Source organism: Bidens hawaiensis, unplaced genomic scaffold, assembly GCF_021521415.1.
Source record: "Bidens hawaiensis isolate Kalapana, Puna unplaced genomic scaffold, B.hawaiensis_p1.1 tig00004833_1, whole genome shotgun sequence".
NCBI classification, from domain to species: Eukaryota; Viridiplantae; Streptophyta; class Magnoliopsida; order Asterales; family Asteraceae; genus Bidens; species Bidens hawaiensis.
In genome coordinates this window covers 112440-124469 of record NW_027504964.1, presented here as the reverse complement: position 1 = coordinate 124469, position 12030 = coordinate 112440, and the positions used below count along the sequence as shown (strand labels likewise).

At 34.8% G+C, this 12030-nt stretch overlaps 1 protein-coding gene across 1 annotated transcript; it reads left to right on the top strand.

Moving 5' to 3' along the window:
- The first annotated feature begins 1749 nt into the window (after positions 1-1749).
- On the top strand, positions 1750-3118 carry LOC143609581 (vignain-like). The gene is made up of 4 exons (XM_077084299.1): positions 1750-2191; positions 2338-2570; positions 2641-2781; positions 2867-3118. Exons 1-4 carry the CDS (start codon positions 1750-1752, stop codon positions 3116-3118), a joined length of 1068 nt encoding a protein of 355 aa, XP_076940414.1.
- Positions 3119-12030: the final 8912 nt, after the last annotated feature.

The following is a 12030-nucleotide window of genomic DNA, read 5'->3' as shown; positions in this document are numbered from 1 at the left end:
ACCTGAAGAAAAAACGTTATCGAGACTATTAGGATATTAGCAAAACGAACAATATATTATTTACTATGATTTGAATTCGGTTATTGTATGAACAAGTTATGTGACTCTTTGTGTTTTTATGAATTTAAATGAGTTGATTAAATATTGTCACTTAATAGTGTCGTGTGCGATGAACAATCGATTGCGCCCCAACGTTTCCGTCATGGTCAGGGTGTGACATGTACAATGTGAAATTAATACATAGAAGCCGAAAGAGTCAAAACTCAAAAAAAATACAAGACTCAAGAGATCGGCTCGTTCTGAGATTTGTATCGATTCGATCTCGAATAGCAGCTTATTTGCACTCCTAGTTCTGTTTATACAAGGAAGTGCATGGATCACGATAAATGGGTGAGTGGCACGCATAGAGCTTGCTGTATAGAATGGTAGATCTGACTCATGCGAGACGGACCGTATGACAATTAAAACCGCCAAACTCATTCTGAATAAGACGGTAAGATACGGACCATATGACATATGATACGGTCCGTTCTGCCATGTTTCAGAAAATGACAATTTAGACCTTCAACTTTAAACTTTACAGAAATGACATTTTAGCTCCTCATCTTCCAAAATACTTAATACAAGTATTCCGATACAGTACATATTTTTATACGGGGTTCTACAATTTACCTTCTATTGCAATTCCTAACCCAAATTGCATTCTCCTAAACAGAATGTTAATGAATATGAAACTATTCCCACTCTAAAATGATATGCTTGTGGTTAGTTTTCTTGTATTACTAAAGTAATAGAAAATTCTATGGTATATTGAAAATGAACATTACTAGAAAATGAAAATTTCTATGGTATATTGAAAATGAACTTTACTTCTATATTATTCATTTCAGCAAATATCTCCAAAATCTGTTTGTCTTCCTATAATGTCACTCTGCATTTTAAAACCTTAATATAACTTTCAGATTAAGGTAACTAATTCTTTAGGCTTTCGAATCTGTAAAGCCAAATGAATGCTGTTAAAGTTTGGTACCATGTTCTGGGCTGGAAGGCCATAATTTGAACCAGTGTTTTGAAACCCGGACCGGTCCGACCGGGACCCGCTAAGGAAACCGGTCCGGTTCTGTGCATATGACCCGTTTTCTAACAAACCGGCCGGGTTTTGCTTTTTCCGGTCGACCCGGACCCGGTGACCCGGCGGTCTAACCGGAAAACGCCTTTTTTGTTTTATTTTTAATCCAAAAATGTGAAGAACATCAAAATATAACTAAAATAAAACCCTAACTCGCGCTGCAATGAAGTCTGCTCATCCCCAGCTCAAAATATTGAACTGACATGATCAATATATTATGATATGAAACGAGTCTTCTACTCAATGTATAATGTTTTAAAGTACAATATTTGAAGTTAAAATAAATAATTAAACTTTTATGAATGTTTCATTTCCTTAAGTTAGATCTAAAGTGATGGTTTAGTCTCGTACAAGCCGGATTTCCAATGTTAATCCTTATCAAGAAGGCGCGGCGCGCAACTGAAAGTGATCAAGAGCACACAAGATGAACTCATGTTTGCATGCTTTACCACAATTTCCTGCTAAAAATAGTAACTTATCTTCTAAAAGTATAGCTCACTTTATCTTTACATCATATGAAAAATGTCTTCACATGATGCAAACAATAACAAACCTCATCATTCATCACATTATATTAACTCTCTCGATTCATTTTTCCTCATCAAATCATTTAGAAAACAATGGAAATCGTTAAAGTTATATTTCTCTTTCTCTCGTTTGCTCTCTTTATCGGTGCGGTCAGCAGCTTTGACTTCACCGATAAAGACTTAGCCACAGACGAAAGCCTGTGGAATTTATACGAAAGATGGATAAGCAACACGTCGGTTACAAGGGCGCCTGATGAAAAACAGAAACGGTTCAATGTGTTCAAGTACAACGTGAACCACATTAACCGAGTCAACCAGATGAACAAGCCATACAAGCTGAAACTCAATGACTTTGCTGATATGACTAACCATGAGTTCAGGGCTGGTTTTGATTCAAAGATTCTGCACTTCAGGATGCTAAAAGGCGAAAGGCGACCGACCCCGTTTGTACACGGGAAGACCACTAATCCACCGCCATCCATTGACTGGAGGACCAATGGAGCCGTTACGCCTATCAAGAACCAAGGCAGATGCGGTAAGTAAATGAGTCAACCCGTTCATAAGTAAATGGATTTAGTTTGAAAAAGTTTCGTACTTCTGTATCATTATTTGAGCCAAGTTTTACGGTAAAGACTCCATTTGATTATTTTTTCTATAAATTTAATATGGATGTTTTTACAGGTAGTTGTTGGGCGTTTTCAACCATCGTTGGCGTCGAGGGTATCAATAAAATAAAGACTAACAATCTAGTTTCCTTATCTGAGCAAGAACTTGTTGATTGTGAATCTGATAACCAAGGATGCAATGGAGGTTTAACGGAAAACGCGTACGAGTTCATTAAGGAAACCGGTGGGGTTACAACTGAGCAGGTTTACCCTTATTTTGGTCGCGACGAACGTTGTGATTTATCAAAGGTACCAAAATAGGATTTTATTATAAGTTTGGCAAACTAGTTATTTATAATATGATTGTGATGTTACGCAGAGAAACGCGCCTGTGGTGAAAATTGATGGTTTTGAAAATGTACCCGCAAACGACGAGGGCGCCTTGTTTAAAGCGGTTGCTAACCAGCCCGTCTCGATTGCAATAGACGCTAGTGGTCTCAATTTCCAATTCTACCATAGGGTAAAAAAAATTTATAAAAAGATAGAATGTTATGTGTATGTTTGATTTGTAACATATGTTAATAATATTCTTGATGGTGTTTTAGGGAGTTTTTGATGGACCGTGTGGGACCGATCTGAACCATGGTGTGGCGATCGTGGGGTACGGGACGCAAGATGGAAAGGATTACTGGATTGTGAGGAACTCGTGGGGAGTCGGGTGGGGTGAACAAGGTTACGTCAAGATGCAGCGTGGGGTTAATGTACCCGAAGGGTTGTGTGGGTTAGCCATGGATGCGTCTTACCCGGTTAAGGAGTCATCGGTTAACCCTCAAAGTGTGTTTAAAGATGAGTTTTAGGGACATGAAAACCCATCTTGATATGTTTATAGTTCAAGTGTGTCTAGTTCTTAATGATTTTGATTAATGATAATAAATGACCACAAATAATAAAACTTGGATTCTATATCAGGCGAGTCTTGTTTGGTATCAGTTAGATTATTTAAAAAAATCGAAATATCTCATAGGATAGTAACCAATCATTTTTACCAAAATAAAATCGCCTAATATATATGTGTAACTATTTGAAGTGTGTAATTATGTTTTAGACAAATTTCATTGAAATAAATAAAAACCAACTCGAGCAAGGTACCAGAGCCAACAAACAAAACAAATACATCAAAGCACTTCCGTCCTTATACCTTCGCGCGTATGGGTTGCAAAACAAACCCAAATGGGTTGTTTTGGGTCAATTTGGATAATTTTTAAAATTGAAATGGGTCAGGATGGATCAAAAGAATTTTGTAAAAAGATCAGGATGGGTTGGATAGATGCTAGTGACTTTTAGTTATAGGTTAGAATGGGTTTGTTTATGAGTTAGAATGGACTAAAACAAGCTTTATTCAATTTTATTTCAAACAAAACCCACGCAACCGAATAGAAACCGATAAATCAAAGCTGAAACCATTGAAACTGAACATATACCGAAACTGACCGAAATGAAAAAAAGCAAAACCGAAGTGAAAAAAGAGACCGAAAAAAACCGAACCTGAGCCGAGACAAAACTGAGTTGTTTTTTGTTTGTTTGTTTTTTTTTATGGAGGAGAAAGATGGGAGAAACATTTTAATTGTTTTACTTTTTGCGTTTTCGATTTATATTTTGAGTTATTATTTTTTAATTAATTTTTTAGAATATTTTTTGGAGGGGTTTTGAAACCCTTTGTATTTTAACATTTGTTTAGTTCAAGATGGGTTAACTTTACCCATCTTGACCCATACCCATCCTAAACCGAATAAAACCGAGAAATCAAAACCGAACAAAAACCGAAAACATTGAAACCGAATAGATACCGAAACGAAAAAAAGCAAAAATGAACCGAAAAAAACCGAACTTGAGCCGAGACGAAACCGAGTTTTTTTTTTATGAACGAGGACGACGGGGGAGACATTTTAGTTATTTTAATTTTTGTGTTTTTAATTTATATTTTGAGTTATTAATTTTTCATTAAATTTTTTGAAAATTTTTTTGAGGGGTTTTTAAAACCCATTACAATTCAACCTTTACTTGGGTCAAGATGGATTAACTTTACCCATCTTGACCCATACCCATCCTAACCCTCCATTTTAAAAATCCATCCTGACCCATACCCATCTTGACCCAAACCCATTCTAACCCATCACCCAAATCTAACCCAACCCACTCATATTTGAAGGATTAATCTTGATAAAGGTTTAAAGTTTAAAGAGTTTTAGTTTGAGTCGATATAGTTTTATTAATTAGGAATAAGATTGGTTATTTTTATTTATTTATTTGGTTTCCAAGTTTGAGTCTAATTAGGTTTCTTGGTGAGCAAGTTAAGGTTTTAGTATAAATAGATGGTTTAGGGTTATTGTATTTTGTGTGGTTTTCGTTCTAAATAATATTGAAAGAGTCGTGAGGAGTTCTCACAAAATACCGGTGTTGTTCGCGTTGCTCGATCCAATTAAGTCCAACAATTGGTATCAGAGCGGGAGTTCAAAGAGACCTGTGAAGACGTTGAATATTTGCAGGCATCCATAAGAGGGGCGTGTTGATTTGGTCAAAGAAAGAAATCAAGCAAATTGGCACCTCTAATATTTTTCGGCTGGAATTGTCGAACAAAGGAAGCAAGCGTCGGTGGAATTAATTCAAGAATCAAGTAGGTAAAATAAATTACAACGAGGTTGCAATTAGGATAGGTGGTGAATTAATAAAAAAAAAGTAGCACCTCTCTATGTACTACTGAATTCGAGAAAGAAGAAATTGTGGTGAAATAATTAGTTTTAAAAGGAAACTTTCCTAGCCACAAATTAGATCCAGAAACCAGAAGCAAACAAACCATGTTGTGAATTAATTATTCTACCAATCAAGCAGAAGTGTCTAGCAACCGAACCGAAGACTTGAGCAACAAGGAAGAAGATCGAACCCACCCGAGAAGACGGATTGCAATAGTGTAGCAATCAAACAGTGAAGAAGACGATCGTATCTGTGTGAACGATCAAGGAGAAGACGAAGACGGTCGTATCTGTGTGAACGATCGAGAAGAAGAATCAACGTCAATCTGTGTGATTCGTTGAAAGAAGAAGAAGCATCGTCAATCTATGTGATTCGTTGAAGGAGAAGAATCAACGTTAATCTGTATGATTCGTTGAAAGAAGAAGAAGCAACGTTAATCTGTGTGATTCGTTGAAAGAAGAAGCAGGGGCGAACATTTTTAATGAAAAATGTTTTTAATCTATGTGTAGACGTTAGAGAGAACAAAGGATGTCGCAAATTTCAATGAAAAATGTTTGTGTCTACGAACCACCAGGGGCGAAGAGGAGAGAGTCGAGAGATATATATTAAAGAGAGACCCAGGCATATGTGGAAACAAGAAACCCACTATTGACGTGGCAATGGTCCTTAGTAGAGATCAATGCAAATGCTCTAATATATCTATCTATACTAATAAAAGAATACCACTTTGTGCCACTTGTCACTCTCTCATCCATCCTCACAATTTAAACCCATTTTCAATATATGGTTTCATTTTCGAATCCCGCGTGGGTCTTACCCAACTCAACTATTCATTTCTAGATCTATATATTGTTATAACCTTGTTTGTTTTTATTCAACACAATCGCAACCCTCCCCGATTAGAAACCCTAGGTCTGTCTTTCTTTCCAAAATGTCTTCTTCGTATGATAAATTTTAGGGTTTCTTACATACTAATTAAACACAAAGAATCTCGACGTACGAATTTGTTTAAGGATCCTTCATCTAATAAAAATGCTACATGAAGTTAGGCCTTCAAGTGTGTTCTTCGTATCTCGCTACAAGAATTTAGGGCTTGAGGTGTGTTCCTCAATGCTAGATTTGTTAAGATTTTTGGTATATACTTTTATAAAATTCGGTGATCGATAGTTGTTTAGAATATTTAGTATCTGATTTCATTTTTTATTAGTCTAATTCACTAATGGATTTACATTGTTTTGGTTATAAGTTTGTTAGAATAAACAATATAGGGTTAATCCATTTTACTCTATTATGTTGCTGGATCACGTGCAGGGATAAACACATTTTACTCTATTAGCTTATTTGATGGAGTTCCTAATCTTATGTTTTTGGATTATATGCTCAAATAGTTATAGAATTATTGTTTTTTAAAATGGTATATATAGCATGAATGATATGTTTTAATAGCTTCACTTTATAAGTATTGCTTACTTAAGAAGGTGTCACAAGTTATCTACTTATGCTTTGCATTGAAAAAACATGCAAGTACTTGGATGTTGAATATTAACCTTTTACTTCCATTGATACGATTTTGGGTATTGTTTATTAATTTAAGTTTATGTTGATTAATAGGGATTTGGTGGCAGTCTTAGAACCAAAACCCGAGGTGGTTTTCCTCCAAGAATACGGAAAATCTGAAGATCGATTTAACTTAGCCAGATGCAAGCCCACCCTAGCTTCGCCTCTACAGTCGGAAGCTTTGTTGATTTCAAAGGTAAAACTCATGAATAACATACTTTCAATTGTTTTTGTTTGGCGATTCGCTTGATTTACAAACATTTAGTACGAATGAACCATAACTTTCGAAATATTAGGGTTTTTGAATGGTTCGTTTTGATTTACGTAACATATCGATTTAGTACCTTATGTTTTTTTTACTTCAATGGTAGGTAGTAAATTGATTTATTGTCTTTCTTTCAAGAAACGTAAGCCCTAAATATATTTGTTTTGTTGCTTCCTTCATTGATTGATGTGGTTGCATTGGATCCATGTGAGGATGTTTTTGGCATTTTGCTTAAAAGGTTCTTATTGGCCCATGTTATGTAAACCCTCAATCTTGAATTTTTGGTATATTTCGTCAATTTTAATGCATAATTTTGAGTTCATTGTAAACTTTCAGCCAAGATTTTGATTTAATATTTAGTGATTACATAAAAATATGTATAATTAATTTGATTTATTCTTATCTTTTTAAAAGTTATACAATTTATGGGGAAAAAAAACTCTCAATATTAAAAGCATAAAGAAATATATACAATTTCTTGGCCCCAATGGGTTACTTTTAATTTAATCACTTGATTGAATCTTATTTCTATGTTTTTCAATCTATTTCTATAAAATGTCAATTTTAGATTAGCATTTTATTGATTTTGTTATGTGTGTAGCCGAATAGACAATGCTGGAATCCATGCAAGCATTGTCAATAGTAATAAAGAAAACATCAATATACAAATTTGTTGGTTCTGTGGTTCTTATTCTTTTGCAGAGTCGAGTATAGTTTCATAATTGTAACTTCTTTTTTTTTATTTCAGCTGTTTAATTTATATCTTTATTTTAAATGAATACAAGGATTACGATCTGCACAAGGAATTGGAGTTGTGTTAGTGTTATCTTCGTTGTTATTTGTATTAATCAATACAACCACAAATGTAAACTACTAAGAAATTTTTACTAATTTGTAGCATATTTATGTAAAATTATTGTTTTGTAATTCAGGTAATTTTAATGTAAATTGTCATTGTTTTAATAATATATGATAATTGTGTTGTTGACTGTATTTTGTTTAGTGGCTCAATTTTGAAATTTTCATCTATTATCCGTGTAATACACGGGCCTCAAACTAGTACGTTAATATAGAACAACTTGTGCTTATTAAATTTACCATATTCTTTCACAATAAACTTTGCATGATTATAAAAGGTGTAGGATATCTCAATTGCATCAAATATGCAAAAAGACGACAAGAGGCCGTACAAAATATGGTTTTCCCAAAGTACCCCGCGTATCCAAGCGATGTCTGCTTTTTTTTTTTAATATCTTTATTAAAATGTATTTTTGCTTATTTGTAACATTAATTGTTTTATAGAGGAAGTCAAGACTCAAGATAATTGGTGAAGCAAGAACAATACCAAATATTATTTAAAAATGACAAGGATGACATATATTAACATATATGTTGTTCAAACAATAAGTGTGATCAAATTTAAGGGTCATAACAAGTGACGATATGTTCAAGCAATCAAATCAAGTAACTCAAGGTTTAACCTCACGTGTCAACCTCTTAACTTGAATGCAGACGTATTAAATACTATTTTTATAATATTTTCAATAATATGAATTACGGCTTATGAAGACGACATCCAGACAAGATAAGAAACGTAAGATGAGAATGCTACGTTGGATGTGTGGGCACACAAGGCTAGACAGAATAAGAAACGTTGTGCTTCGCGAGAGATTAGGGGTGGCGAACATAGCAGACAAGATAAGAGAGTGGAGATTGAGATGGTTTGGACATGTAAAGAGAAGACAGACGGCGAATCCTGTTAGATCCGTAGAAAACATTACTATAGAGGGAAGGAGGGGTAGAGGACGACCGAAATTGACTTGGGATGAGAGGATTAGGCATGATTTGATAGACCTAAACCTCTCCGAGGACATGGTTGAGGATATGAATTCGTGGAGAAGTAGAATTAAAGTTAAGGATTTTTAGAGAGAATTGAATACCTTAGGGCTTAGACTTAACTTATTTAGGTCACATACCATAATGGTATTTCCCTTACATATTTTATTATTATTATTATTAGCTTTTATATTGCGGTTAAACTGTGACCTTATTATTAATATTATTATAATTAGTAGTAGTTTTTTATATAACTGTTAAACTTTGATTTCCTTTTTTTGCTTCATACACATGTTCTTAGAGCCGAGGGTCTCTCTGGAAGCCACCTCTTTATTCCTTTGGATAGAGGTACGGTGTGCCTACATCCCACCCTCCCCAGACCCTACCTATAGCTCTGCTGTCGGTGGGATTTTACTGGGTATGATTGATTGATTGATTGAAGACGACATCCAGAGACAGTAGATCATCTTATGATAAATTGCAGCCAATCAACAGCGATAAGGGCAATTATCTTTTCATGGATCAAGCCTCCTACTAGCAACAGGTTTGATTTGGCGCAGTCCGTTCTTGAGTTCCCATTATAGCACACGATGTCAAAAGAGAAAGGTAAGGTGCTACAAGTTATATTGGTGGTAACGATTTGGGGGTGATTTGGAAAACGAAAACACAAGAAAAATTTTCAGCACAAAGAGAGCTCGACGACAAAGTTGGTGAATGATATCAAATCTTTCTCTAACCTTCAGATAGAAAACGATAAGAAAAAAGGCGAATTTAGATTGGGATTCGTGGTTTAAATTTAATTTTGTGAATTTTTCGTTGTAAGTTTTATGTTTGTCTTTGTTTTGTAAGTTGTTTTCGAACAGTTGTTGTTGGGCCTCTTGCTACTCGCATGAGTCTATTTTCTTTGTTTTGTAACATACCGGCCTATTCAGAAGAAAATCTAATACATCAAACATGTTTGGTTACTTGATATCTTAATCCGTTAACTATATTTAATTTTATATGTTTTGACTCTCATTGTGCATAAAATATAATTTAGATAAAATTATTATTACAATTTTATAAATTGAAAGTGATAATTCACATTTTTAACAGCTAATAACTTTACATGGTAGAAAGTTATAATATTAATATTAATATTTTTATTGTAACTTTTTAGTATGTAAAGCAGTAAAGGTACCGGGAAATAGAAAAGGAAAAGGAGAAGGATATTGGCCCAAGACTCCAAGTGGGCAATCGTGTGGCTTCGATACACACAAACAGTGCCCATTCTACATATTTTGACTATATACTGTTCCAGTCAAACCCATTACGACCAAGACAACCCATGAAAGACAACTCCTAGGATTCATTTAAATATTATAGTATAGTCTTTAATTTATAGAAAACTTGCTAGGGCATGGGCATCGTTACATTGAAAAACGTCTCGTAAGCGCTGCTACATAGGTGAAAAACGTTCCACTAAATGATATGTGGCAGTTTCACGTATTTCATATAATTAGAATGATACTTAAGTATTTAAATGAAAATGTGTGATGTTATGGTTGAAAATCCTAAGGGGCAACACGCTCTATTACAGATGTTGCAGCACCAGCTCATTGTCAACAAGTATTCAAAACGCCCTTACAACGTTATAGAAAGTGGCGTTTTTGGATGGGGGTGTCAACCAAAAAATGGTGTTAGTTACCTTTTTCTTTTTTAACTATCTTCTTAACCCATCAAAACCACCCCTTTTTTTCTTTAACTGATCAGTTTTTTTATTTAATTTAAATATTATTTTATATTCATTGCATATGGATTGTGATTTGTGAATATGTGTTTGAATGGAATAATTTGTCTAAGATAAGTATTTTAGTGTGGTAAGCGGATATGAAGTGCATTCTCTCTTTGTTATCCTTAGCTAAGAGGAATATTCCGGTTTCATCAGTCGTGTGTCAATTTGCGAAGACGAGCTGGAAACAGCAGAACATCTGTTTATGTCATGTCATTTTGCCCAATCGGTGTGGAGTATCATTGCTTGTTGGTGTAAGGCCCCGCCAATTTATGCCTTTATGACTCATGATTTGTGAAACTTTACAAGTATTTGTCTTTGCCATCCCGAGAAGTTAAGGCATTTCACACAATTTGTCTCACAGTAATTTGGTGCTTTTAGAAGGTAAGATATTCTCTTGTGTTTGAAAGGCATCTGTCACGGTTCAATCATATAATAAGTGAGATTAAAGCGTTAAGCTTCTTATGGATGAAGAGTAGATCCAAGAACCCCTGACGTGGGGAAAGGCGTAGTTTTAATCTCAGTTCCTAATTATAACGGGTGGTGGGGGTAGGTTTTTATCCTCTGTAGAATTGGGTTGTATTAGGGTGGATGTTCCTGGTGTTTGCTTGCTTCTTACGAGTTGTTGGTTTTTTATTGTTATAAATGTTTTGTTTGCCGTTAAAAAAAATAGAAGTGAGGATTGCTAAAGAACAATCGGCATCTTTTAAAGTTTTTCATTAAGTGTCTAAATCTTCTTATTAACTTCACAACCAATAACATAAATGAAATGTTTTTGGGTGCAAGGACTTTGGGTTCCTATTAGACCATGTGTTATAAGTATTTAACGGAGTCGTGAAGAGATGAATTCAGCCACTTGACCCGTGCACACCACAACGGCCATGTTTCAGCGGTCGCCTCGAACGGATGAATTCAGCCGGCTAGCCCAAACGAATGGAGAAAAACTGAGAGTTTGGCTCGAGCGAATGGCTAGCGGACCACAACTTCGGTGAAGCGAACAACAATGGGTAAAAAGTTAGGTTCCGTCAGCGCCATGAGACGTAATATAATATAATATATTCATCTGTTCGTGGCTCCATTAAACGCCCACAACACAGCCTTAAGGTTATATGTGTCCAATATGTTCCTTGAAAATGTTTCTATACTATATTAAATTCTTAGTGATTTCTGAAAAAACAAATGGGTAGATAAATAGATTCAGCTACTTGTTTATATAAAAGTAAAATATTAATAAATGTAGTTTTTGAATGTTGACATTGACTAAATGTTGACACATGGCAAACAATAACCGTCCACGTGTCAAAACCCCAGGCAAAGCATAAATGGCGATGGCTGAAAAGCAAAATGCACCATTGCTGGACCACTCCTACACCGTCTGTTTTCATGTATAAAATGACAGGGCATCCAAAGACCACACTTTGTACGGCACAAAGTCAAACCCAAAAAAACCCCTCTATTTTGTCATCGTGCTCTTAATATAACACTAACACACCTGTTAAAAAATCTATGTTAGAATATAAATCTATTAGTTTTTTAAACAAACAAATTACTTCGTACAATAAAAATTAGATGATGATAAGCATTGGAAG